General features: G+C 42.0%; 2 protein-coding genes across 2 annotated transcripts in view; one reads left to right on the top strand and one right to left on the bottom strand.

Moving 5' to 3' along the window:
- guk1a (guanylate kinase 1a) overlaps positions 1–13505 on the top strand; it is a 29186-nt gene extending 15681 nt beyond the window's left edge. The window contains exons 2-7 of the mRNA XM_084327464.1: positions 3148–3261; positions 5694–5735; positions 5878–6113; positions 8875–8959; positions 9051–9136; positions 11491–13505. Coding sequence (XP_084183590.1) covers positions 3148–3261; positions 5694–5735; positions 5878–6113; positions 8875–8959; positions 9051–9136; positions 11491–11529 — 602 coding nt within the window. The 3' untranslated portion in view covers positions 11530–13505. The remainder of the gene's footprint in view (positions 1–3147; positions 3262–5693; positions 5736–5877; positions 6114–8874; positions 8960–9050; positions 9137–11490) is intronic.
- A 426-nt stretch (positions 13506–13931) lies between these two features.
- obscnb (obscurin, cytoskeletal calmodulin and titin-interacting RhoGEF b) overlaps positions 13932–23397 on the bottom strand; it is a gene marked incomplete at its 5' end in the record, with an annotated part of 220305 nt that continues 210839 nt past the window's right edge. The window contains 3 exons of the mRNA XM_084326891.1: positions 13932–16634; positions 18603–18645; positions 18893–18986. Of these exons, the coding sequence (XP_084183017.1) occupies positions 15527–16634; positions 18603–18645; positions 18893–18986 (1245 nt within the window). The 3' untranslated portion in view covers positions 13932–15526. The remainder of the gene's footprint in view (positions 16635–18602; positions 18646–18892; positions 18987–23397) is intronic.

Raw genomic sequence — 23397 nt, forward strand, 5'->3', positions numbered from 1 at the left:
CGTCTGTGCGGGAGCTCACAAATAGACTGTTAGTCTCAGTGAAGTTTCAACGGAGGTCATCTATTCTAACCAACAAATTGAAGTAGAAAGCATTTCGTTGCGACCAATCTTATTTGGAAACATGACACAAAATAATAGTATTTCGCTTTTAATTTGAAACAATATTTAATCGCGTTTGGAGGTGGGTGTTCTGCGTCTGCCCCCCCGTGTCAAACAAGCAGGCCAACCTCTTGTTCGCGCGTGACGTGAGCACGTTATAATTACACTACTGTCGCTATTTTACAATGAACTACAATGAATTACGGGTCATAGTACAGAAGTTGAACACGCCAGGAAGCTTATTTCCGCGTTGCAGACTGCAGGCTTCATATTCTACCACCGGGCGCCAGGTACGCACGGCTGGAGCTGTGCGTAAATATACGCACAAAGTCAAGCACACGTTCAAATTGATAAGTCCCACACTTTGCTTAGAAACGATCGTACGCACGGGTTACGCACATCTGTGCGTACGCAACGTTGATAAATGAGGGCCCAGAGTTCCAGTACAGTAATGAAGTGATGTAAGGTGGAAGGTCATCAATAATGGCTTTATATAGAAACAGATGCTAGTGCAAGTCACGTCTCTCTACCAGTGAGGACCACCCAACCTTAGCATACAGGAAACAATGACGGGTACCATAACTGGTGATAAACCAGGGCAGAATGATATACAGAATACAAAGGCTTTAGAGTGGAAGCAGCAGCATGTCTATAATAGGGCTGGATGATATAACGATAACGATAATTATTGCGATATATTTTAATAATCGGTATCGAAAAGAAAAAAATATCTATTTTTTTATTTTTTTGTGACCTGCAACAGGGCAGTTTTAAAACCAGAGACAGTGGACAGACTTGTCTTTCTTGCCTGCAACTTAAAGTAATGGCTTTGCTTGTCCAAATGACAATACTGACCAAATTGAGATTTATTTATCTCTTGTCCATTTATTTTGTTTGCTTTCTAATTTAAAATACAGTTTGAAACCGTCTGTACACAGTAGGCTATGTGTGCTAGCAGAGCTAGTCTCCAGTCATGAGTCACGGTGCACATGTGCGGTGGTTTGTCCACCAAAAAAGATAGATAAGAAACTAGCAGAGCCAGAACTGTTCAACTCCCCTTTCAAACCAGCTGCAGCCTGAGAACTGGAGTGTGAGGGGATGTAACACTAAAGATGGCGGCAACGACAAGAATTGCTGCAAAAATAAACATACATCTGTTGTTTAATTAAAATAAATATATATATAATTTAATACTTGATTTTTTTTTTATCGAGTGATATGATATTGTTATCGATATCGCAATATCATTTTTGGCCATATCGCCCAGCCCTAGTCTATAAACTACGTCTCCATAATTCAAAACAGAAAATTTGCTTCAACGACCTTCCTTCTGCTAAGCATAGGAAAAATAGGTTTAGTTTCTGTACAAAAATTGCCAGCAGCCTGGGTAACCTGTCTCCCTATAGTCAAGCCCTTTGTTAAAAACTTGGGAATGCTCTTTGACCCCGAGTTTTCCTTCAATAGGCAGGTAAACTCGGTGGTTAAGGGGTGCTTTTTCCAGCTCCGGTCCATAGCCAGGATCAAGGCCATTCTCTTTCTCTCCCCCTCAGACCACCTATATCGCCTGGCCTTCCCTGACTCACTTTGACTCTTGACTTACTTGTTGACGTGTTGTTCTGTTTTTCCTTTGTCTATCCGTTGATTGGTTTTTTTTCTGGTTATTTTATACTTTTCTTTGTTCTTAGCTTAGCTATGTGAAGCACTTTGGTTGACAAGCATCATGTTTAAACGTGCTATATAAAAAAATTTGATTGATTGATTGATTGATTCAACTCTCAATAATAGACAAATTCACAGTGGATATATGTAAATGATCACACACTGACGTCTCTCAAATAAATATCTCTGAAACCATTTGCAAGCAAATGTATTAAAGCTAACATTCATTAACTTTTGCAAAAAGAAGAGAGTGAGCAACTGTGTCATGCTTTTGAGAGATCTACAAAAAGGGCAGCACAGTGTTTTCTTTTGTCAAGGTCGGATACTATATAATTTACAACTAGAGTAGTGGCTGTGATAGTGCTATGTAATACAGTGTGATCTGAGAGAAAGGTTTTTAGTTGATCATTTACCAGTGATTCCAGGATTTTCCCTAGACAGGATAGCTTGGATAATATTGGTCAATAGTTATTTAGATTACTTATATCTCCACCTTTATGTAATGGAAGAACAAGATCTACTTTCCAGATACTAAGAACTATACATGAAATATTAAATGTGTTATTTGTTCTTGTTGTTGTGCAGCTAACCTGAGAAAAAACTGTGTACAGCCATAGTTTTATTGTGCCTTTAATTAACAAACATTGTTCTTAGCCTATAGGCCTTGTTGGGAAGCTGATGTCACATTTCTGGGACAAGCCACTATTTGTAGAGAATCACTCCCATAGACTGTGTGTGTGTTGACAGGCAGATGTTTTTGGTTAAAAGATGGTTTGGAAGTCTTGTGTGAAAAACATGCCATAGGAAATCTCAGTTTCACAATAGAAACTGATGTAAGTAACCCACCAACATGGTATGTCCATAGCAACCGTCTAACCTCCCGCCTATATACCGCTATCTTGCCACAACAAGCTTGATCAGCGCTCTCCCATTAGGCCTGTGCTGTTCTTCCTTGCCCCGCGACAAGCTCGATAAGGGCTCTCCAATCAGGCCCAGTGGGCCATTGTTCCATTACAACACCTTGGTAACAGGACTTAATAATCAGTTGATTGCCTCCGCCGGTCTTGTAGGGACATGTTTTCGTTAGCATCAGAGTGTGTGATCATCACATGTAAAAATAAGTAAAGGAACATATTTTGTATTTTCACTTCACTAAAATAAGCCTCGTCACAACAGTTTGACGTCTTGTACTCAAATGACCGCTCACTCTCTCATTTTCTGTCAGAGCTGTTTTGTTGATCTTCCATTATGACTCATGCCTTCCAGAATGTAGCCTGAACCCCACCCACTTGGGGTTGCAGGCCAGTGTGTACTTTTCCTTTCGGTACTAAAGTCCCCCGTCTCCCTCTCCTCCCATTCCTCCACTCACCCTCTCCTCCTGTCCTGCAGCTATGGCTGGACCCAGGCCTGTGGTGCTGAGCGGCCCATCGGGGGCGGGGAAGAGCACGCTGCTAAAGAAACTCATGAAGGAGTACGACGGTGTCTTTGGCTTCAGTGTTTCCCGTAAGTTGGCCCTCGGAATAGACACGTATACGTGTTGTCAGTGAGAGCATTTGATTTTAGAGTTTGTTTGTTTTGTTTGTTTGGATCTCTTTTAGAGTCCATAGCATAAAAACACACTTAATACATGTGACAAAAAACAATACAGGAAGCATACATTCAAGAAATACAAGTTAGTTTAAAAAAGAAAAGATTACACATTACATTTATATACTGATTAAAAGTTAATCAAGTAAAAGTTACACTTTACATTGCATTGAAAAAAAAAGACCCTTTATATTTAGTTTTATTTTGATAAGCTCCTAATTTGCTCAGGTAAATTATTCCACAGCTTCACAGCACGATAAGAGAATGTTCTTGTTCCAGTTGCAAGCATAGTCCTGGGTCGTACATGATTACTTGTGTTAGCTGCTCTGGCATTAACTAAATTACCTACTACTTTCTAGGTATCAGTGCTATAGTAGAACTGGCTGTGTGAGAACGGACGTGATCTATTAGCAATGTACGTCCTATTATTCATTATGGAAAATAAGGATATAGGGTCTCATCAACTAGGGATGTAATGATAATGTTTCTTTGAGGCCAATATACTGATATCAGATTTCTTTACTATCGATATCGACCGATATGTTGATATGGGAATGTTAGAAATGTTATTCCATTTACTTATAGCTTGTTTTATTTTCTCTTTATATGACTTACTCGAATGCGTCTAGTGCTCCTACTGCTGAGCTGACTTGTGTCTCTCGTCCAACACATTTCATTGTACCGTTGACCATGTGATAAATAAAATAAACTGGAAACTTGAAACGGTACAGTTGATTGTTCGTCGGATAAGGAAGTCGGTATCACGAGTGCTTGGAGGGGTGGGTTTAGGGCTGACCTTCGAAGCTTTTTTTGGCAATCGAAGCTTCGGGGCCGAGCTTCGATTTTAATTCGAAGCTTCGATTTTTTTTTTTTTTTTATATTTTTTTTTTTTTTTTTTTTTATGTTGTGGGACTTGTACAGCACTTTCGTAAACGTTGTTGTTTTTAAATGTGCTCTATAAATAAAGTGGGTTGGATTAATTAATTAAGTAGCCCCTTTCGTGACTGTGACGCATCCAACAAGGTTTCACTCGGCTGTGTGATTTAATTCAAGGTGGATCGCTGTTGTCGTTTTAACAACTTCAGATTTCATGGGAACTACCAATCCCCCAAATCAAGAATGTTTAAGATGAATGAAGTAAGATTTTGATTATTTGAAATATGGCCTGTGTAGACTAAACTATGCACATAATTATGTCAGTCTACAAGGTCCGGATTCTACATGGTCCGGCAATGTAGACTCCACTACAGACCAATTATCAGTGAATGTTCATGCATTTTTAAGAAGGGCAACTTCCACAAAAAAACAAAGAACTCACCAAAACATCTCAGTAGCACCTTATCTAAATGTTATATTTCATATATGGAGATTCATATTTATTTATGTATTGCATGCATTTCTACATTTTATTTCCTATTTTGTTTATTCATCCCAGTATCTTTCTTTCTTATGTGTGGAATTCTACAAGGTGCGCGCACACACACACACACACACACACACACCTACACACACACCTACACACACACACACACACACACACACACACTTACATTTAGTCATTTAGCTGACGCTTTTATCCAAAGCGACTTACAAGTTCTGTACGACAAGACAGCAAGAAGGGTACAACTCTATCAGCTGAGTAACAATGTTCATCAAAGTGTTGCGTGTTACAGTGTAGGTTAGTTTATTAGGACAAGTGCATGACAGTAAGGTTAGTCACGGTTAGATTTTTTTTATTTTTTTTATCATTTCAGATAATGGTTGAAGAAGTGAGTCTTTAGTTGACGGCGAAAGATTGGACGGGATTCGGCTGTCCTAACTGGGATGGGTAGTTCACACACACACACACACACACACACACACACACACACACACACACACACACACACACACACACACACACACACACCTACACACACACACAAATTGAAGTAAAAAAATAAAAATTGATTTTATTTTTATTTTTTTTAATGTTCGAAGCTTGTGCCATCGAATCGAACGTTCGAAGCATTTAAGACAGCCCCTTACGACACGAATAAAGGACACAATCGCACAAATGAAAGGGGAAATTAACTGAAATGCATTTGTTCTTTAACCGAAAGTCCTTTTCACTGTGCTATTTTGTTCACTTGGCACATCGTGCATCAAGCAAACCTCTACCTGTATGAAGGTCACAGAAATGCAACTTCTACAATCAGACAAATATTGTCTGTAAAAATAAATGACCGGATACCGGTTGTGTTTTTTTCTTCTTTAAAGCCCACTGCGGCTGATACAGATTGTCTGCCGATATATCAGTACATCTACACAACTATCACCAACTAAATGTATGTTTTATCATCTCTCAGATACAACACGGAACCCCCGGCCTGGTGAAGAGAACGGCAAAGGTAGATTCTTCTCTTTCTCTGTGACCACTAATGCCTAACCGTTAACTTAACGAATATTAAATCACTTTTCTCGTTTTACCAGTTGGTGGCTGCTTCTTATTATCTCAATATTCTTGTTGTCTCCCCCACCCCCCCGCCTCAGATTATCATTATGTTACAAGGGACATAATGAAGGCTGGGATAGAGAATGGGGAATTCATCGAGAATGCAGAGTTTTCTGGCAACATGTATGGGACCAGTAGAGCTGCCGTGCAGGATGTCCGGGCCAAGAACCTCATCTGTATCCTGGACATCGACATGCAGGGTGTGAAGAACATCAAGAGGACAGACCTGGATCCTATCTACGTCTCCATCCAGCCTCCGTCCATGAACATCCTGGTGAGAACGGGGCTCTGTAAATCCAGAACCTCTGGTCTTTTGTTTTAATCTGTTCCGAGGACCAGATGGGTGGTGTTTAGAGCTGTGAATCTTCTTCACTGGCCTCACGATTCTATTCGATTACGATTCAGCTGTCCACGATTCGATTAGATTCTACGATGCATCTCGATGCAGCTCAAAAATCTATTACATCCTCAATTTTATAATCTATATTACTGCACATGGCTACTTTTTCATCAATACAAGCAGTCAGATAAATAAACGTTTATTTAGAACGTTTTTTAAATCAGAATGTCAAAATAAATGTCTTTACTAGTGTTGCATGATACAGATACTAGAAAGGTATCTCGATACCCAGCTGTTGGCACTAGCTTTAATATTACAATAATAATATATTTGATTTGTAGGGCGCTTTATAGTTGTGGAGAAAATCCCAAAGCACTACATTGTAAAAGAACATAAAAGCTAGCAAGAGAGTACAATATTTTTTTAAATAATCGATTATGTTCTGTCACTGCATCTATGCTGAATTGTCAACGTCCGCATCGCAATGCATATTAGAGTCGAGACATTTTCACACCCCTAGTGGTGTTTGCCACATAGGAGAAGTGCCAGAAAGTGAGAGTCAGTTTAGACCAGTGTTTCTCAACTGGTGGGTCGCGACCCAAAAGTGGGCCGCGGGGCCATTTTGAGTGGGTCGCGGATGTGTGTGTAAAAAAAAAAAAAAAACGTAATTTTTTTTTTTTTTTCTTTTTTTTCACTACCTATCTTTGTGAAAGTGGCTTCTCAGCTCTGGTCCAGCTGAAGACAAAGCGGGGGAACAGATTGGACATTGAGCATGACCTCAGAGTTGCTTTGTCTACCATCACCCCAGACTTTGAGACTCTTGTCAGGAGCAAACATCATCCCCAGTTATCCCATTAGTTCCCTGCATGTTAAGCTAAGAAGTCTGCTAAGAAGGATATATTATTTATTATTATTATTATTATTTTATTTCATTGTGTTTTTAGCCCTTAGTTGCACTTTTGTTGCAACCCCAGTTATCCCATTAGTTCCCCCAAACGTAGGTCTGTTATGTTAAGCTAAGAAATCTGCTAAGAAACATATTATTTATTATTATTTTATTTCATTGGGTTTTTAGCCCTAGTTGCACTTTTATTGCAATCCCAGTTATCCCATTAGTTCCCCCAAACTTAGGTCTGTTATGTTAAGCTAAGAAGTCTGCTAAGAAGCATAATTATTTATTATTATTATTTAATTTCATTGGGTTTTTAGCCCTAGTTGCACTTTTGTTGCAACCCCAGTTATCCCATTAGGGGCGACAGTGGCTCAGGAGGTAGAGCAGTCGTCTGGCAATCCGGAGGTTCCCGGTTCGATTCCTGCTCCTCCCAGGCAGCGTGTCGATGTGTCCTTGAGCAAGACACTTAACCCCTAATTGCTCCCGATGAGCAGGTTGGCACCTTGCATGGTTGCCTCCGCCATCGGTGTGTGAATGGGTAAAATGTGAGTAACAAATTGTAAAGCGCTTTGGATAAAAGCGCTATATAAAAAAGCAGCCATTTACCATTAGTTCCCCCAAACTTAGGTCTGTTATGATAAGCTAAGAAATCTGCTAAGAAGCATATTATTTATTATTATTTTATTTCATTGGGGTTTAGCCCTAGTTGCACTTTTGTTGCAAACTCAGTTATCCCATTAGTTGCCCCAAATTTAGGTCTGTTATGTTAAGCTAAGAAATCTGCTAAGAAGCATATATTATTTATTATTCTTTTATTTCATTGGGTTTTTAGCAATAGTTGCACTTTTGTTGCACTTTTTTGTGTTTATTTCATGTTTTGAAAGATTGTGTATTACTGCAAATATTTTTTTTTTACATAAATCATAGTGGTTCAAAATTTTGGGTCGCGACTTAATGACTAAGGAAAATGTTGGGTCCCGAGGCTAGACCAGTTGAGAACCACTGGTTTAGACTACTATTTGAAAGTAAATGTATTGTCCTGTCGGAGTTGTCCCAATGTGGTGAATCCCACCCATCTAGTACAACAAGTAGGTTAAAACAAATGCAAATGCAAACACCTGCTAGGCAAACTCCTGAGTGCAGTTTATGGTCCACAATGACTTTATTAGGATCTCCATTAGGTGACACCATAGTGCCAATTCTATAAATCACATCTGAGAGCACTAACAGTGAGCAGACACTCCTTCGTGTTATATTTCTATACACTTGCCCTAGTTTTAATAATCAGACAGAAAATACTTGTGTCCCAACACACTCTTCCTGGACTATATATTTGTATATACACTCAAAACTTTTCATACTTGTTCATACTTCACTGTTCATACTTTTGGCCCATTTTATTTTATAATTGTATTATATTCCATTTTATTTTATTCTACCTTCATTGTCTGTTAATGCCGCATCAAGCGACCAAATCAAATTCCTTGTAACTGCTTGACAATAAAGACCTTTCTGATTCTGATAATACATTCTATATGCTTAGTTTGTAGTTCTATTATAGACCATATTCTGCACGCTTAGTTTTTAGTTCCATAGTATAACTGTTTATAAGCAGTTTCTGGATTGAGTGCTTATCAGAATCAGAAAGGTCTTTATTGTCAAGCAGTTACAAGGAATTTGATTTGGTCGCTTGATGCGGCATTAACAGACAATGAAGGTCTATAATAGAACTACAAACTAAGCATATAGAATGTATGGCCCATAATAGGCCCTTAGATTGATATCCTGATTTCTTTGTTTCAGGAAAAACGTTTAAGGGACAGAAAAACAGAGTCGGAGGAGAGCCTCCAGAAGCGTTTACATGCAGCTCATGTCGACATGGAGATTAGTAAGTCTGATTCTACTGAGAAATACATCAGCACTTGTTCAATATGCATACCTAGAAATGTTTGTAAAAAACAATCTGCCTGTCCTTTCAGGTAAAGAACCTGGTTTATTTGATGTTGTCATTGTCAATGATAATTTGGACGATGCCTATGGGAAGTTAAAAGATGTTCTACTTGAGGTGAGTAACCAGTGAGCAGAATGTAGTAGAACCTTGTTTATGGGAACCGCTTGGCAGTGGAGGTTGTAGAGACAAAGTAATGATGAGTAACTGATGGAGGCGCAGTGTTCAGGGTAACAGAGCATGAGGTGAGGCGGACCTTTAAAAAAGTGAATATCAGGAAGGCAGCAGGTCCAGACGGCATCCCCGGCCGCGTCCTAAAAGTCTGTGCCGACCAACTGGCCCCAGTATTCACTGACATATTTAACCTGTCCTTAGAACAGGCTGTCATCCCCACCTGCCTGAAGAAGTCCACTATTATCCCTGTACCCAAAAAATCCAAGCCTGCTTGCCTCAACGACTACCGCCCTGTAGCTCTCACCTCCATAGCCATGAAGTGCTTCGAGAAGCTAGTAAAGGGCTACATCTGCTCCTCCCTCCCCATCAACATGGACCCCCTGCAATTTGCATACCGCCCCAACAGGTCCACGGAGGACGCCATATCCCATGTGCTGCACACAGCAGCATCACACCTGGACAAGAGGCAGGGGAACTATGTGAGAATGCTATTCATCGACTACAGCTCGGCATTCAATACCATAGTCCCCTCCATACTCATAGCCAAGCTCAGGGACCTGGGCTTGGGCTATGACCTCTGCCAGTGGGTCTTGGACTTCCTGACTGGCAGACCCCAGGTGGTGAGAGCAGGCAACTGCACCTCCTCATCCATCACCCTCAACATAGGGGCCCCCCAGGGCTGTGTTCCGAGTCCCCTCCTCTACTCCCTGTACACACACGACTGTGTGGCTCAGCGGAGTAGCAATACAATCGTCAAATTTGCTGACGACACAGTGGTGGTGGGCCTGATCTCTGCCAACGACGAGAGGGCCTACCTGGAAGAGGTCAAGGTCCTGGCGGGATGGTGCCAGGAAAACAGCCTCTCCCTGAACGTCAGCAAAACAAAGGAGATGATTGTGGACTTCAGGAGGTCGGGGGTCAAGGACTACAGCCCCCTCAGCATCGACGGGGCACCGGTTGAGAGAGTCAACAGCTTCAAGTACCTCGGAGCCTACATATCCGAGGACTTGACATGGACCACACACATTAACAGTGTGGTGAAGAAGGCACGACAACGCCTCTACTTCCTCAGGCGCCTAAGGAAGTTCCAAGTCAGCCAGAAGATCCTTAAGAACTTCTACTCATGTACAATAGAGAGCATCTTGACCGGCAACATCACCTCCTGGTTTGGGAATAGCACTGCAAAAGACCAAAGCAGACTACAAAGAGTGACACGTTCAGCCGAACGCACAATTGGAGGGGGGCTCCCCACCCTCCAGAACATTTACTACAAGCGTTGCAAGGGGAAGGCTAAGAGAATTATTAAGGACTCGAGCCACCCGAACAACTGCCTCTTTGAACTGCTGCCGTCAGGCAAGCGATACAGGAGTCTCAAGGCGAGCACAGAAAGACTCAGAAGTAGCTTCTATCCCCAGGCCATCAGGCTGCTAAACGAACAATGAATGAACACTACACAACAACAACCACCAAACACACATAGCACACACATCCACACGCACACACTCACTTTAAACAAACACACTGTAGCACCCACTCCACACACTTTATAGCACACACCCACTTTAAACAAACACACTGTAGCACCCACTCCCCACACTTTATATTTATGGATGAAGGATTGCACTACAACTCGTACACCTTACTGTAAATTGTACCTAAAATTGTACCTCATCCCATTTCTGCTTTGCACTAGATAGTACTGTACATTAGTACACTGCATAGTATTGTGTATTGTATATTATATGGTAACTCAGAACATTGTACATATGTCTATACCGAACACTGTGACCTCATTTTCTTCTTCTAAATTCATGCTATATTATGTTATTATGTTATTTGATACTATCTTGTCTAGCACAGTCTCTGGAGCGTAACAGTAAGAAGCATTTTGTATGAAAGTATTCTGTACTTCTGTATGACAACTATTAAAGAACTTGAACTAAAGAACTTGAACTTGAAACGCTCTGCACAGTTAAATGTGCATGTTTAAATGCTTGTCGTTGCATGTTGTAGTTCCAACAAAGAAATGTAAATGACTTTGCACGGTCAGTAGACTATATTTTCACATGGCCATATTGTTGAGTTATTTATGTCTCTTTAGTAGACGGGTCAGTTCACAGGTATTGAGTTTTGGATAAACCAGGTTATAGTTAATTACTTACTGAACCATGTTTAAAAATATATATATATTAAATTCATCTTATGGTCTGAAATAGTCAGTTGTTATATCATTACCTACATAGATCAGTGTGCTATTGTTCTTCAGAATAAAACACAGCGTGTCTCATCTTCTCCAGGAAATTACTAAAGTGAAGAAAGTCAAAATGACTTTGTAGGCCCCGAGGACCCCGAACCCCTTCCTTCCGGCCACTCCGTACAAAACCACAGACCTCCATTCCAGTTCTGCACATTCCGTCAGACAGTGGGCTGGGAAGTTCACACAGCATCTCTCACCTTTTTCACGAAGACCTGATCATGTCTCACACATCAGAGGCCGTGATCGCAAGATAATAACATACTGTAAATGAACGTGGAATCCTTTTACTGTATATATTCCTTCGACGGGGATCGGTTACAAAGTCTTCATTTTTGTCTTGTTTTTGTCTGTCGAAGAGGGATACTCCCATGAATGGGTATTTAAGTGACTGAGATGGTATGTAGGATGTTATACCCATTTTCTTTTGTTTGTTTGTTTTGTCGGTTCCTTATTGAAGGTGGGGATTACTGAACACAAATATCGCTTGCGGCTTTATATTGAATTGATTCTGTCCATGTTGCAGCCTGGCCTGACCCATATAACTACTGCAAGTAAGAACAGGGAGGGATGTGACATGACATAACCCATCAAGTGTGCAAACCAGTATGTTTGTAGTAACCTGATCATAGTAACAACGTAACATGTTGTTGTAAAGAGTTACATCGCTCCCTCCCTTACCAGCAGACCAGGGCTGTTCTGTCTGTGGCCACTTATGTAATTTTTATCTATATTTTGTGGTCACGTGGGACGTCCCATGTACCAGATATTACAGCCTTTAGTACCGGTAGTCATACAGCCTAAGAGGTGTTGATAGGCCAGAGTCTGAAATGTATTGATGACAAATAAGGGTCTGTTTTCATTTTGCCTTTTTATTCTTTTCCCTGAGGGATTCTTTTACCACCGTTAGACTGCACTGTGCACGTAGGGCAGCTAAATGACCACAATGTCAGGACTCGGGTCCCCGTGGACACAAGCCACACTGGGTCCTCTTTAGTTGTTAGAGGAACGCAGATCTCAAACATCAATGTCACAACTGAACTCAGGAACATGGCTGCTATTTTGCTCTCCAGGGATAAATGCAAATCGACTATATACTGTTGAAATAATTCCTATATTGATAATTGAATGCTTCTCTTTTTTTGCAGTCCTTGTTAGTAATTTACCATTGAATATGTAACCCTGTCTACTTCATCAAAGTGTTGGGATACGTCTAAAGTTTGGTTAACAACTGTAATCACTGTTCTACCGCAGTTGGATCAGATCCCAGCTGTTACAAACAGTAGGAAAACGTGTTTCAGAATATTCAACAATTATAATTCAACATATTTTTAATAAGCCAATGTCTATTTAGGATCTACCGTTATGATGTACTTGAGGCCATAACTTGTCAGTTCAGTAGTGTAACTCCAGTTCATGTGTATTATTTGACAGTTGTATTGTAAATTTGTAAAACTTTTGTATACTTTTTATCATTTATTTTACACTTTCAACTACTTTGTAATAATATCCAGTGGGTCGTTTTATTATTTAACAAAAGGAGAGCAATTTCACTTCCAAATGCAGCAGTGATGTGTAAACTGTAATGTGCTAGTCCTGTATTGTATAGCATAGAATCAAGCACATGAGACATCGGCTTTTACTTGAAGATAAGTAAATTCCTTTATGTTCAAAGTCTAGGTCAAATCTACTGTCCCCACTAGCTATTTATTTGTCCCATCTATTTGTAATTTGGTATGTCTTTCTGACTGAACTATCAAGTAACTTAAGTAGATCGATATGTTAAAAGATGTAGTGTCCTGGACGCTGCATTTAGTCTACTTTTGAAATTGATTCGTTTGTATAATAAATGTTTGACCCTGTAACGATAACTGCTTTTTTTTTTTTTACGTAAAGCTCCAATTAAAATATTTAACCGTGCAAATGTTATGCTCGTTGCATGTGGTCTTGTGGTTAGATACGGGTAACCTACCCAGCTCCAGGAATAATTATTTATCATGAAAAAATATCTTTATGTCATTCATGTTCTTTCATGTATATTAAAAGTAGTGGGATTATTTTGCCTGGTGACTGACTCTTTTGTTGTAATATTGGAGATAAAGGTATAGGAGAGTAGTGTATGACTGCAAATATACAGCAGAATGTCATCAAATGGTTATCAATGTAGATTATAAATGTTTTGTCACTTAATGGGAATATAGGTAAAACAAAAATGTTGCCAGATTAATTGGAATTTACCATATTCACACGGCAGCCATTTTGCTCTTATGTCATGCTCAGGTGGGAACAGCGTGGAAAGATATCCCAACCTGAGCATGACATAACAGCAAAATGGCCACTGTGAATATGGTCAATAGAACCGCCTACCTATTTAATTATAACCTATAATTGTAATTGTAGACATTAAGAAAGAGGATGCAGGAAATGTAATATTTGCCTTTTGCTGTTTATTTATTCAGATTAAACACTTGAGTACCCAAACAAGTCTTCCAAAGAACTAGCCATGTGCAGTACAGGCAAACAAAATATATTAGTGCTTTTTATATTTAAATTCTTACACAAAAGTATCCATGTAATTCAACAAGACAGTTCAAAAACACCACACATATCTTTGAGATGCAGTCATTCTCTTTTAGAATTCAAATAAGTTCGTAAATCCTGTGAGCCCAAGTACTTACTCAGAACTAACCACTGTGCTTTAAATCTTACAGGGCACACTTAAATCTGGTTATCTGAAATGGATTAACACTCACATCAGCTTTCAAAAACGCCATCATGCTGTCAATAATCTAAACATCTACAACGTACACACATTAATATTCTGAGGGGAGTTTGTGGGTCATTGCACTGAATTAACAGACGTTAAAACATCTATGTTAGTAGTAATGTTTCTGTGTAATGCAATCAGTGCAAGATGAACTATAGTCTAAGTATCTATGTTCCACAATGATGAAGTAAACAAAGTTGTTTACAGGAGATTTTAAATTGAACTAGCTTGTCACCTATCCAACCCACAATTGATTTACATGTAGAAATATTAGCTCTGTGCAGCATAGTCACTAATGGCAGCCCAGGCTGTAGTAAAATTCCTTTTATTGAACTGCAATATAGAACAATACAACTGTAACAAATGTTCCTTCTTGCTGAAGTTCTCAGATTTTATTTGAACAGGAATTATATGTACAAATGATCACAATAGGTGTTTTGTCATTTGCCCGAAAGCAATGTATTTTACTGTAGTAGAACATTTTCTTAATACGAGTTAAGGAATAGTCAGCCTCTTAACACTCAGCTTCTCCCGGAATCTATAGCTACCACTGGCCACTATACCTTTTTTTCTGAATGGCATTATTGATAATTGCAAACAGATTAACTCACTTAAAAAGTACAACACATAAAACAGAAGACAAAAGAAAGTATAATTGGGTCACATCACTATCAATACCACATTTTCAAAGTGAAAGGCATCACTGCAGATGTCAGGTTACCCCCCGATATACTTTAGGTAGTTGACTATTCACAATCTCAATTAGGTTATGCATGCTAAAATGTCAAAATGTTCTACTGAAGTAAAATGTAACTTTAAAACGTACTCACTTTACAAACTTCAACAAGAGACAAGGGCTGCTACTTGTGAATTGTCTGCAAACATAAGGACATTGATAACGGTTCAATGGACAAATTCCAAACTGTCTATGGTATCTGTCCAACATCTAATACAACACTTCTATTACTGCGTGTTAATATACAGTATGTGTTGGCGCAGAGCAACATAGACTCTTGGTCTGCTTGCAATGACTTTCAGAAATGATTAAAACCACATATTCCAACGCCTCAGGGATATTCTGTTTTCTTGACCTTGTCTGACTCAATCTTCTGACTGCATGAGCACTTGTCAGGAGAAAAGACACTTTTGTCACTTTTCTGATGGGTTGCTTCAAAATGGAATGATCTGCCATATGCAGTAAATGCAAGGTTAGAATATGCTTTTAAACATTTAAGTAGAGGTGTTCCCATTAAGACAAAGGGTTATGGCGCCAACGCAAACTTGCTTGGTTCTACTCCAGCTATTTTCAACACTACTGGTTTTGATACCGGTCCTTATTGATCTGAAGAGTGACCGGATTGCCCACTGATGTGTAGCCATACGTCTGGGTTGACACTTTGGTTTTGTAGCTCTGTTGTCCGCCTTCGACTCTCTGCACCTCTGAGTAGTAGGAGGGTTTGACTTCCAGCTTTGCGTGGCTGACCTGGATGGGGACGTCTCTGGACGGGGCTCCTCCTCTGGGTTGGGGGACGGTTGATGAGAAGAGGCTGCCGGAGAGGTGCTCCCTCAAGCGGCCGAAGAAGCCGGGCCTCTGCCTGGGCACCGCCACGGGCCGCCCCACGTTGAGGAGCACCGGCTGGCCAACGGCGGACCCGCCGATCTCTCTCTGGAGCACGGAGATCTCACAGGGCTTCTCGACAGGGTGGCCACATGTGTCAGAAGAGCCGTAGGTCTCCCCTCCCTCCGGGACATAGTCTTCCAAGTCAGCCAGTGTCAGAACATGATCTCCCTGGGTCAGAACCTTAGGCTCCCGGTGCCTGAGTGGATCGTCTTCGCGGTCTTCATCTTCAGGTTCCCAGACAACAGTTTCTTGATCGTCCATGTCATCGCTGTCATCTCCATCTGGGGTCAAGACGGATGATACTTCATAGGAGACTCCAGTGGTTCCAGAGGTAGTTCCTGAGACTGTCCCACTCTCCTGCTCTTCCCAGGACAGAGGCTGGCTGCTGACGTCTTCCTGCAGCTGAGCCTGGGCCTCCACCAGCTTGTTGTTGGAGTTGTTGGCGTTGGGGTTGTCCAGGTGAGACCTCCTGACTCTGGCACCAGACGGGGTGCCCATTCGCTCGGATGCAGCCGGGGAGAAACCCCTCCTCCTGGTAAGCCTTGGCGACCTGTTGACCTTGTACTCGATAATTTCCTCCACCTCAACCCACTTGGGCCTACTCTCCACTACTCTGGCTTCCGCGCCCCCGACCTCGGTGACGTAGAGGGTGGGGATGTTGGTCTTCCTGGTGGTGGGCAACCTCCTCTGCCTGGTTGCAGCGGGCTCTTGGGTGGAAGTCTCAGAGCGGTAGGACCCTACAGGAGTCATGCGTTTCTTCATACGAGTGTTCTTCACTACAGTGGTTATGGTCTCCTCACTGAAAGAGGACATTGCAGAGATTGGAAGAGTTACAGGGGACGTGTTTCATTCCAAACTAATGGTTAGATTGTTTTCATACTGTGGGTTAAAATAAAAATATTGGTGTACAGGATCCACCAGGCTGGACCAGGGTCCGCATGCACACATATTCTAAGAGTAAAGCTATTGATCAGCCATCAGGACACATGACTATGGAACCTCACTAGTTTAACTGGTCTCAAATCAGCAGTAATATTCTAAGATACTTTATAGGCCTATACTGTATATGACCCAAGTGGGGGGGTGACAATGGCTCAGGAGGTAGAGCAGTTGTCTGGTAATCAGAAGGTTCTCTGTTCGATTCACACTTCTCCTGGCAGACACACAAGCACACATGAGCACACACTGTACACGCTCACACACTAGCAGCCACTTTAACATGAGCAAGCACACACTCATGCTGCACACGCCCACACTTATGGCCAATAAGGAAAGGTAACTTTAAAAATAGTATAGTATAACCTGAGATTGTATAAAATAGCAATGTACAGAAAGACCCAGTGCCTCATCCGTAGCTAACAGTGTATGCACTACCACAGGACCTAGCATGTCCTCCATGCTCTGTAAATAACGTATGTACAAATACCGATATGCCCTACTATGTTACTGTTTATTGCACAATGTTGTTTTATTGGATTCTATTATATGTTGTTACTACTGTATTGCACATCGTTGCGGGCAAGACCACCCGCATTTCATTGTATACTTGTATGCCGTGACAAATAAAACTCTTGACTCTTGACTTGACTTGAACATGTCGAAGTTTCCTTGAGCAAGACACTTAATAACTCCTAACTGCTCCCGATGAGCAGGTTGGCACCTTGCATGGTGTGTGAGTGAATTGGTGAATGTGAGGCATAAATTGTAAAGTGCTTTGGATAAAAGTCCATTTACCATATAAGTCCTTGGCAGGCCTCTGAGGTTCAAGCACTTTGCTTGCATTTACCCCAAATTATAAATGTGTACTGAAATGTAGAAACATATGTTTACATTTACATTTACATTTAGTCATTTAGCTGACGCTTTTATCCAAAGCGACTTACAAGTTCTGTACGACAAGTCATCAGGAAGGGCACAACTCTATCAGCCGAGTAACAATGTTCATCAAAGTGTTGAGTGCTACAGTGTAGGTTAGTATATTAGGACAAGTGCATGACAGTAAGGTTAGTTATGGTTAGATGTTTTTTTTTTATTTATTTTTATTTTTTAATTTAACTTAATTTATTTATTTTTTAATATGTATGGGAACATCAGTTCAATGCATTTTCCTGGAGATGTATCGATACCATTGTGGTCGAAGCTGTGGTGCAATGTTTGTATTAAAGTCTCTAACAAGAACATTAGCCATGATAATATAGACCTAGTGTTATTTAGTGCCGCTACTGGTTACTGATTAAATGAGTTGGACAGCTGCATGGAGAGAAGGGCCACTCCTTTCATCTTCTTCTTGCAACAAAGCTCTTCACACTCAAACCTTAAATACTGCATGGCCATGCATACATGGGCCAATGAGAAGAGAAACACACACGTAAGTGTTGAAAATGGACCCAGGCCTGAGCTAACTGGACTCACTGCCGTCTGCTCCGTGTAGGACGTGATGCGGTCCGTAGTGCCCGTTAGTTTACCAGGTTCACTTAACTCGCTCGAGTCAAAACTGTTTCTACATGCCAACAACTGGAAGTGGAAATCTATCCAAGTCAGTAGTAAACTTGAAACTGGGTCCAAACATAATTCTTTCAACGGCAAGCTACTGCAGAGTCAGATTCGATGACAACTTTGAACTCGCTTACCTACTAATTATCCTCCTTGCTGTTGTTAGGTTTTCATGCGGGCAACACATTGTGAAATGGTCTAGTGCACGTTAATGGTGTCAAACGAGGCGTCAAACACGTTTCATGCACCTGGTACATAGCCTGGTCACACTTACATGATGATCGTTTTCCTTGGTATTTTAGTCTCCTGTTCAGTGACTACAGGGAAAGCAGAATGTATGACATTTTAAGGGACTAAGCAAAAAAAATGCTTCTCAAGCTAGAAGTAATGTTAAAAGAATGACATTTACAGTTCTGGATGAATCAGCTAATTGTGCATTCTCTGTAAATGTGTATTATGGTATAAAGCACTCGTTCTCTACATATTCAGAACCTAAAAACTAAAATTATATTACGTACAGAGTAACAGAAGATACATTATTAGTATGAAAGGGAGCGCTCCTACCTTCGATGGTGATGGCCTGCTCTCCAGTGCGAGCCACAGCGGTAGGAAGGACTAAGTCTGCAGCACATTTGGCACTGCCCAGGCGATTGGACAGCTGGCAAGGACAGGGGAGACAGTATTATTAGCTTACTTAACATGTGGGTGTTATTATGGTTGAATGACATCAGCTATATTGAAATCAGATTTCAGTGCATAACCGTAAGCATTATAACCAAATATAATCACTCATACATACATACCGGTACTATAATACTAATTTTTATAAAAGGTAAGAATTTTATAAAAAAGATTGTCCATGGTAATTCCAATAACAGATCTATTATTATCTAGAGATGTCCTCGACTTAACACTACTAAGCCGTGTTTCGATTCCACCCGTTGTGGACAGAAGCATGGATATATCCGTGGCAAGTTGTTATTGCTTTTATTCCATATTAATAACCTATTCAAGGTCGCCGAGCTGCACTGCAGATTTACCCTACTCTTTGAATTCGACAAAGTGCAATACCGGCCAGATCCTCTTAGGGGCGCTATCGCGATAATGCAGTGTGCCCTGTGGCTGAACGGATCATTTTTACTTTCAATGGAGATTTCAGTTAGCAGGATTCTGGATGTTTCAAGTTTCAAGTTTCAAGTTTCTTTAATAGTTGTCATACAGAAGTACAGAATACTTTTATACAAAATGCTTCTTACTGTTGCGCTCCAGAGACTGTGCAAGACAAGATACGTATGAAATAAAATAACATAGTAAAATTAGAAGTAAAAAAAATTAGGTCACAGTGTTCAGTTTAGACATATGTACAATGTTCGATGCAGAATAGACGTAGTTACCATACAATATACAATACTGTGCAGTGTACTAATATACAATACTATATAGTGCAAGGCAGAAATGGAGAAATGGGACGAGGTGCAATTTAGGTACAATTCACAGTAGGTGTACGAGTTGTAGTGCAAATCCTTTATCAATAAATATAAAGTGTAAGTGTGTTTGTGTGATCTAAAGTGTGGAGAGTGGGTGCTGCAGTGTGTTGTTTGTTTGAGTGAGTGTGTGCGTGTGGGTGTGTGTGCTGTGTGCATTTGATGGTTGTTGCATAGTGATTATTGTTAGTTTAGCAGCCTGATGGCCTGGGGATAGAAGCTTCTTCTGAGTCTTTCTGTGCTCGCCTTAAGACTCCGGTATCGCTTGCCTGACCGCAGCAGTTCAAAGAGGCAGTTGTTCGGGTGGCTCGAGTCCTTAATAATTCTCTTAGCCTTCCCCTTGCACCGCTTGTTGTAAATGTTCTGGAGGGTGGGAAGCCCCCCTCCAATTGTGCGTTCAGCTGAACGTGTCACTCTTTGTAGTCTGCTACGGTCTTGTGCAGTGCTATTCCCAAACCAGGAGGTGATGTTGCCGGTCAGGATGCTCTCTATTGTACATGAGTAGAAGTTCCTAAGGATCTTCTGACTGACTTGGAACTTCCTTAGGCGCCTGAGGAAGTAGAGGCGTTGTCGTGCCTTCTTCACAACACTGTCAATGTGTGTGGTCCATGTCAAGTCCTCGGATATGTGGGCTCCGAGGTACTTGAAACTGTTCACTCTCTCAACCGGTGCCCCGTCGATGCTGAGGGGGCTGTAGTCCTTGACCCCAGACCTCCTGAAGTCCACAATCATCTCTTTTGTTTTGCTGACGTTCAGGGAGAGGCAGTTCTCCTGACACCACTGTGACAGGTTCTCTACCTCTTCCAGGTAGGCCCTTTCGTCGTTGGCAGAGATCAGGCCCACCACTACTGTGTCATCAGCAAATTTGATGATGGTGTTGTTGTTCCGCTGTGCTACGCAGTCATGTGTGTACAGGGAGTAGAGGAGGGGGCTCAGAACACAGCCCTGGGGGGCCCCTATGTTGAGCGTGATGGATGAGGAGGTGCAGTTGCCGGCTCTTACCACCTGGGGTCTGCCCGTCAGGAAGTCCAAGACCCACTGGCAGAGGTCATAGTTCAAGCCCAGGTCCCTGAGCTTGGCTATGAGTTTGGAGGGGACTATGGTATTGAATGCTGAGCTGTAGTCGATGAACAGCATTCTCACATAGTTCCCCTGCCTCTTGTCCAGGTGTGATGCTGCTGTGTGCAGCACATGGGCTATGGCGTCCTCCGTGGACCTGTTGGGGCGATATGCAAATTGCAGAGGGTCCAGGTTGATGGGGAGGGAGGAACAGATGTAGCCCTTCACTAGCTTCTCAAAGCACTTCATGGCTATGGAGGTGAGGGCTACAGGGTGGTAGTCGTTGAGGCAAGCGGGCATAGATTTTTTGGGTACAGGGATGATGGTGGACTTCTTCAGACAGGTGGGGATGACAGCCTGTTCCAAGGACAGGTTGAAGATGTCAGTGAATACCGGGGCCAGTTGGTCGGCACAGACTTTTAGGACGCGGCCGGGGATGCCGTCCGGTCCTGCTGCCTTCCTGATATTCACTTTTTTAAAGATCCGTCTCACCTCATGCTCTGTTACCCTGAACACTGAGTCTCCATCAGCAGACCCCCCCCCCCCCCATTGCCGTGGTTTGTAGGCTGGTGTTGTTATTCACAGCCTCAAACCTCGCATAGAAGGAATTGAGATAATTTGCTAAGGAGATGTCACTGTTCAGTTTGAGGGGGGTGCCTTTGTAGTCTGTCATTGTTCTGAGGCCCTGCCACATGCCTCTAGAGTCAGCCTGTTCAAACTGAAGTTCAACTTTATCCCTGTAACGCCGTTTTGCCTCTATTACTGCTCTCCTGACGTTGTATCTTGCCATCTTGTGTTCTTCCATGTTGCCTGTCACCAGCCCGGTGTTGTATGCTGATGTGCGCACTTTCAGAGCCTCACGGACGGATTTGTCTACCCAGGGCTTTTGATTTGGGTAGATTTTAATTTTGGTGGAGGGGATTGTTTCTTCTACCAGAGTACAGACATAGTCAATCACCGTTTCGGTGTATTCGTTAATATTGGCTGTGTTATCACGGAATACACTCCAGTCTGTGCATCCAAGTGCAGCTTGGAGTGACTCCTCTGACGTCACGGCCCAACGCTTAACCTCTCGCGAGACCACCGGCGTTCGCTTGAGACTTTGTTTGTACTTTGGCAAAAGAAATATGGCGGCGTGATCGCTTTTACCGAATGGACTAAGAGCCTGTGACTTGTACCCATTCTTAAATTGCGAGTATACATGGTCTAATATGTTCTCGCCTCTGGTGGGACAGGTCACATGCTGATAGAAATTCGGCAACACCTTTTTAAGACGCGCGCTGTTGAAATCACCCAGAACCAAAATGGCAGCGTCAACATTAGCTGTCTGGAGTTTGTTTACCTCGTCGTGAAGTTTTGAAAGTGCGACCCCAGTGTTCGCGTGTGGTGGAATGTACACTCCGATGAGGATGATGGACGTTAACACTCTTGGGAGGAAGAAGGGTCGACATTTTATCGTGATAAACTCCAGGTCTGGGGAGCAGTGGTTAGACAGTTCCTTTGTGTTGCCTAAATCGCACCACTCCTTGTTTATCATGAAGGCAATGCCGCCTCCTTTCTTCTTTAGTGACTCTTCTGCCGTCCGGTCCTTGCGGAGAACGAAGAAGTGGTCTGCCGGTTCTATTGCGTGATTCGGGACATCTGGACTCAGCCAAGTTTCTGTGAAACAGAGGACGTTACAATCCCGAATGTCCCTCTGGAATTGGATCCGTGCTCTGATGTCATCCAGTTTATTTCCTATCGATTGCACATTGGCCAACAATATGCTGGGCAATGTGGTTCTGTGTCGTTTGGACCTCAGTCTGTTTCGGACCCCGGCTCTCTTTCCACGTCTTCGCGGCGGCTTCTCCTGGTCTTGGCCATGGCCATAACAAAGGATCTCGGCGGGCCATTTCTGCTGTTCAGCGATCCGATCCAGAGAGCAATCCAATCGGTAAGTTTTCCTTAATCCAATGTCAATGATTGACTGACGGTCATACACATATAATGCACCAACAGTTGGTGCAAATAAAACTCCTAATACTATAAAAATTAACAAAAGAAAGCACAGTCTCGACGGAGCGATCAGAAAGGCAGCCATCAGTGCAGCGCCAGTTTAGCTTGGATTACGTTTTGCATCGCAGATTTCACCATGCAATAAGGGGATTTATCATCAGCCAATGGACATATCGATCTACCAGATGGCGATCGATAACGGGGAAATGCTCAGGGGGATCCCACCGGACCACGGTAAGATCTTTTTCACGTAAAGTACAGCCCAATCGGGAATTGTTATGATACTCAACCAGGCGTTCGGCCTATGAGGCTAATGAGGCTAACGCGGTTATTGGTCATCAATAATCAGAAACGACGTCCCCCGCCCCCCCCCCCCTTTCATGCATACATGCTTGAGGATCGTGCCGATCATATGCAGTTTGAGTTTTAACTGTAGCGTATTATTAGCTATTAGCCTATTAGCTATTAGCTATTAGCCCTGTATCTCGGCTTCCAGGAAATATACTAGACCAAATCCGGTATAACGCTTAT

The sequence above is a fragment of the Notolepis coatsorum genome (genome assembly GCF_963971535.1).
Source record: "Notolepis coatsorum genome assembly, chromosome: 13".
Classification (NCBI taxonomy): domain Eukaryota; kingdom Metazoa; phylum Chordata; class Actinopteri; order Aulopiformes; family Paralepididae; genus Notolepis; species Notolepis coatsorum.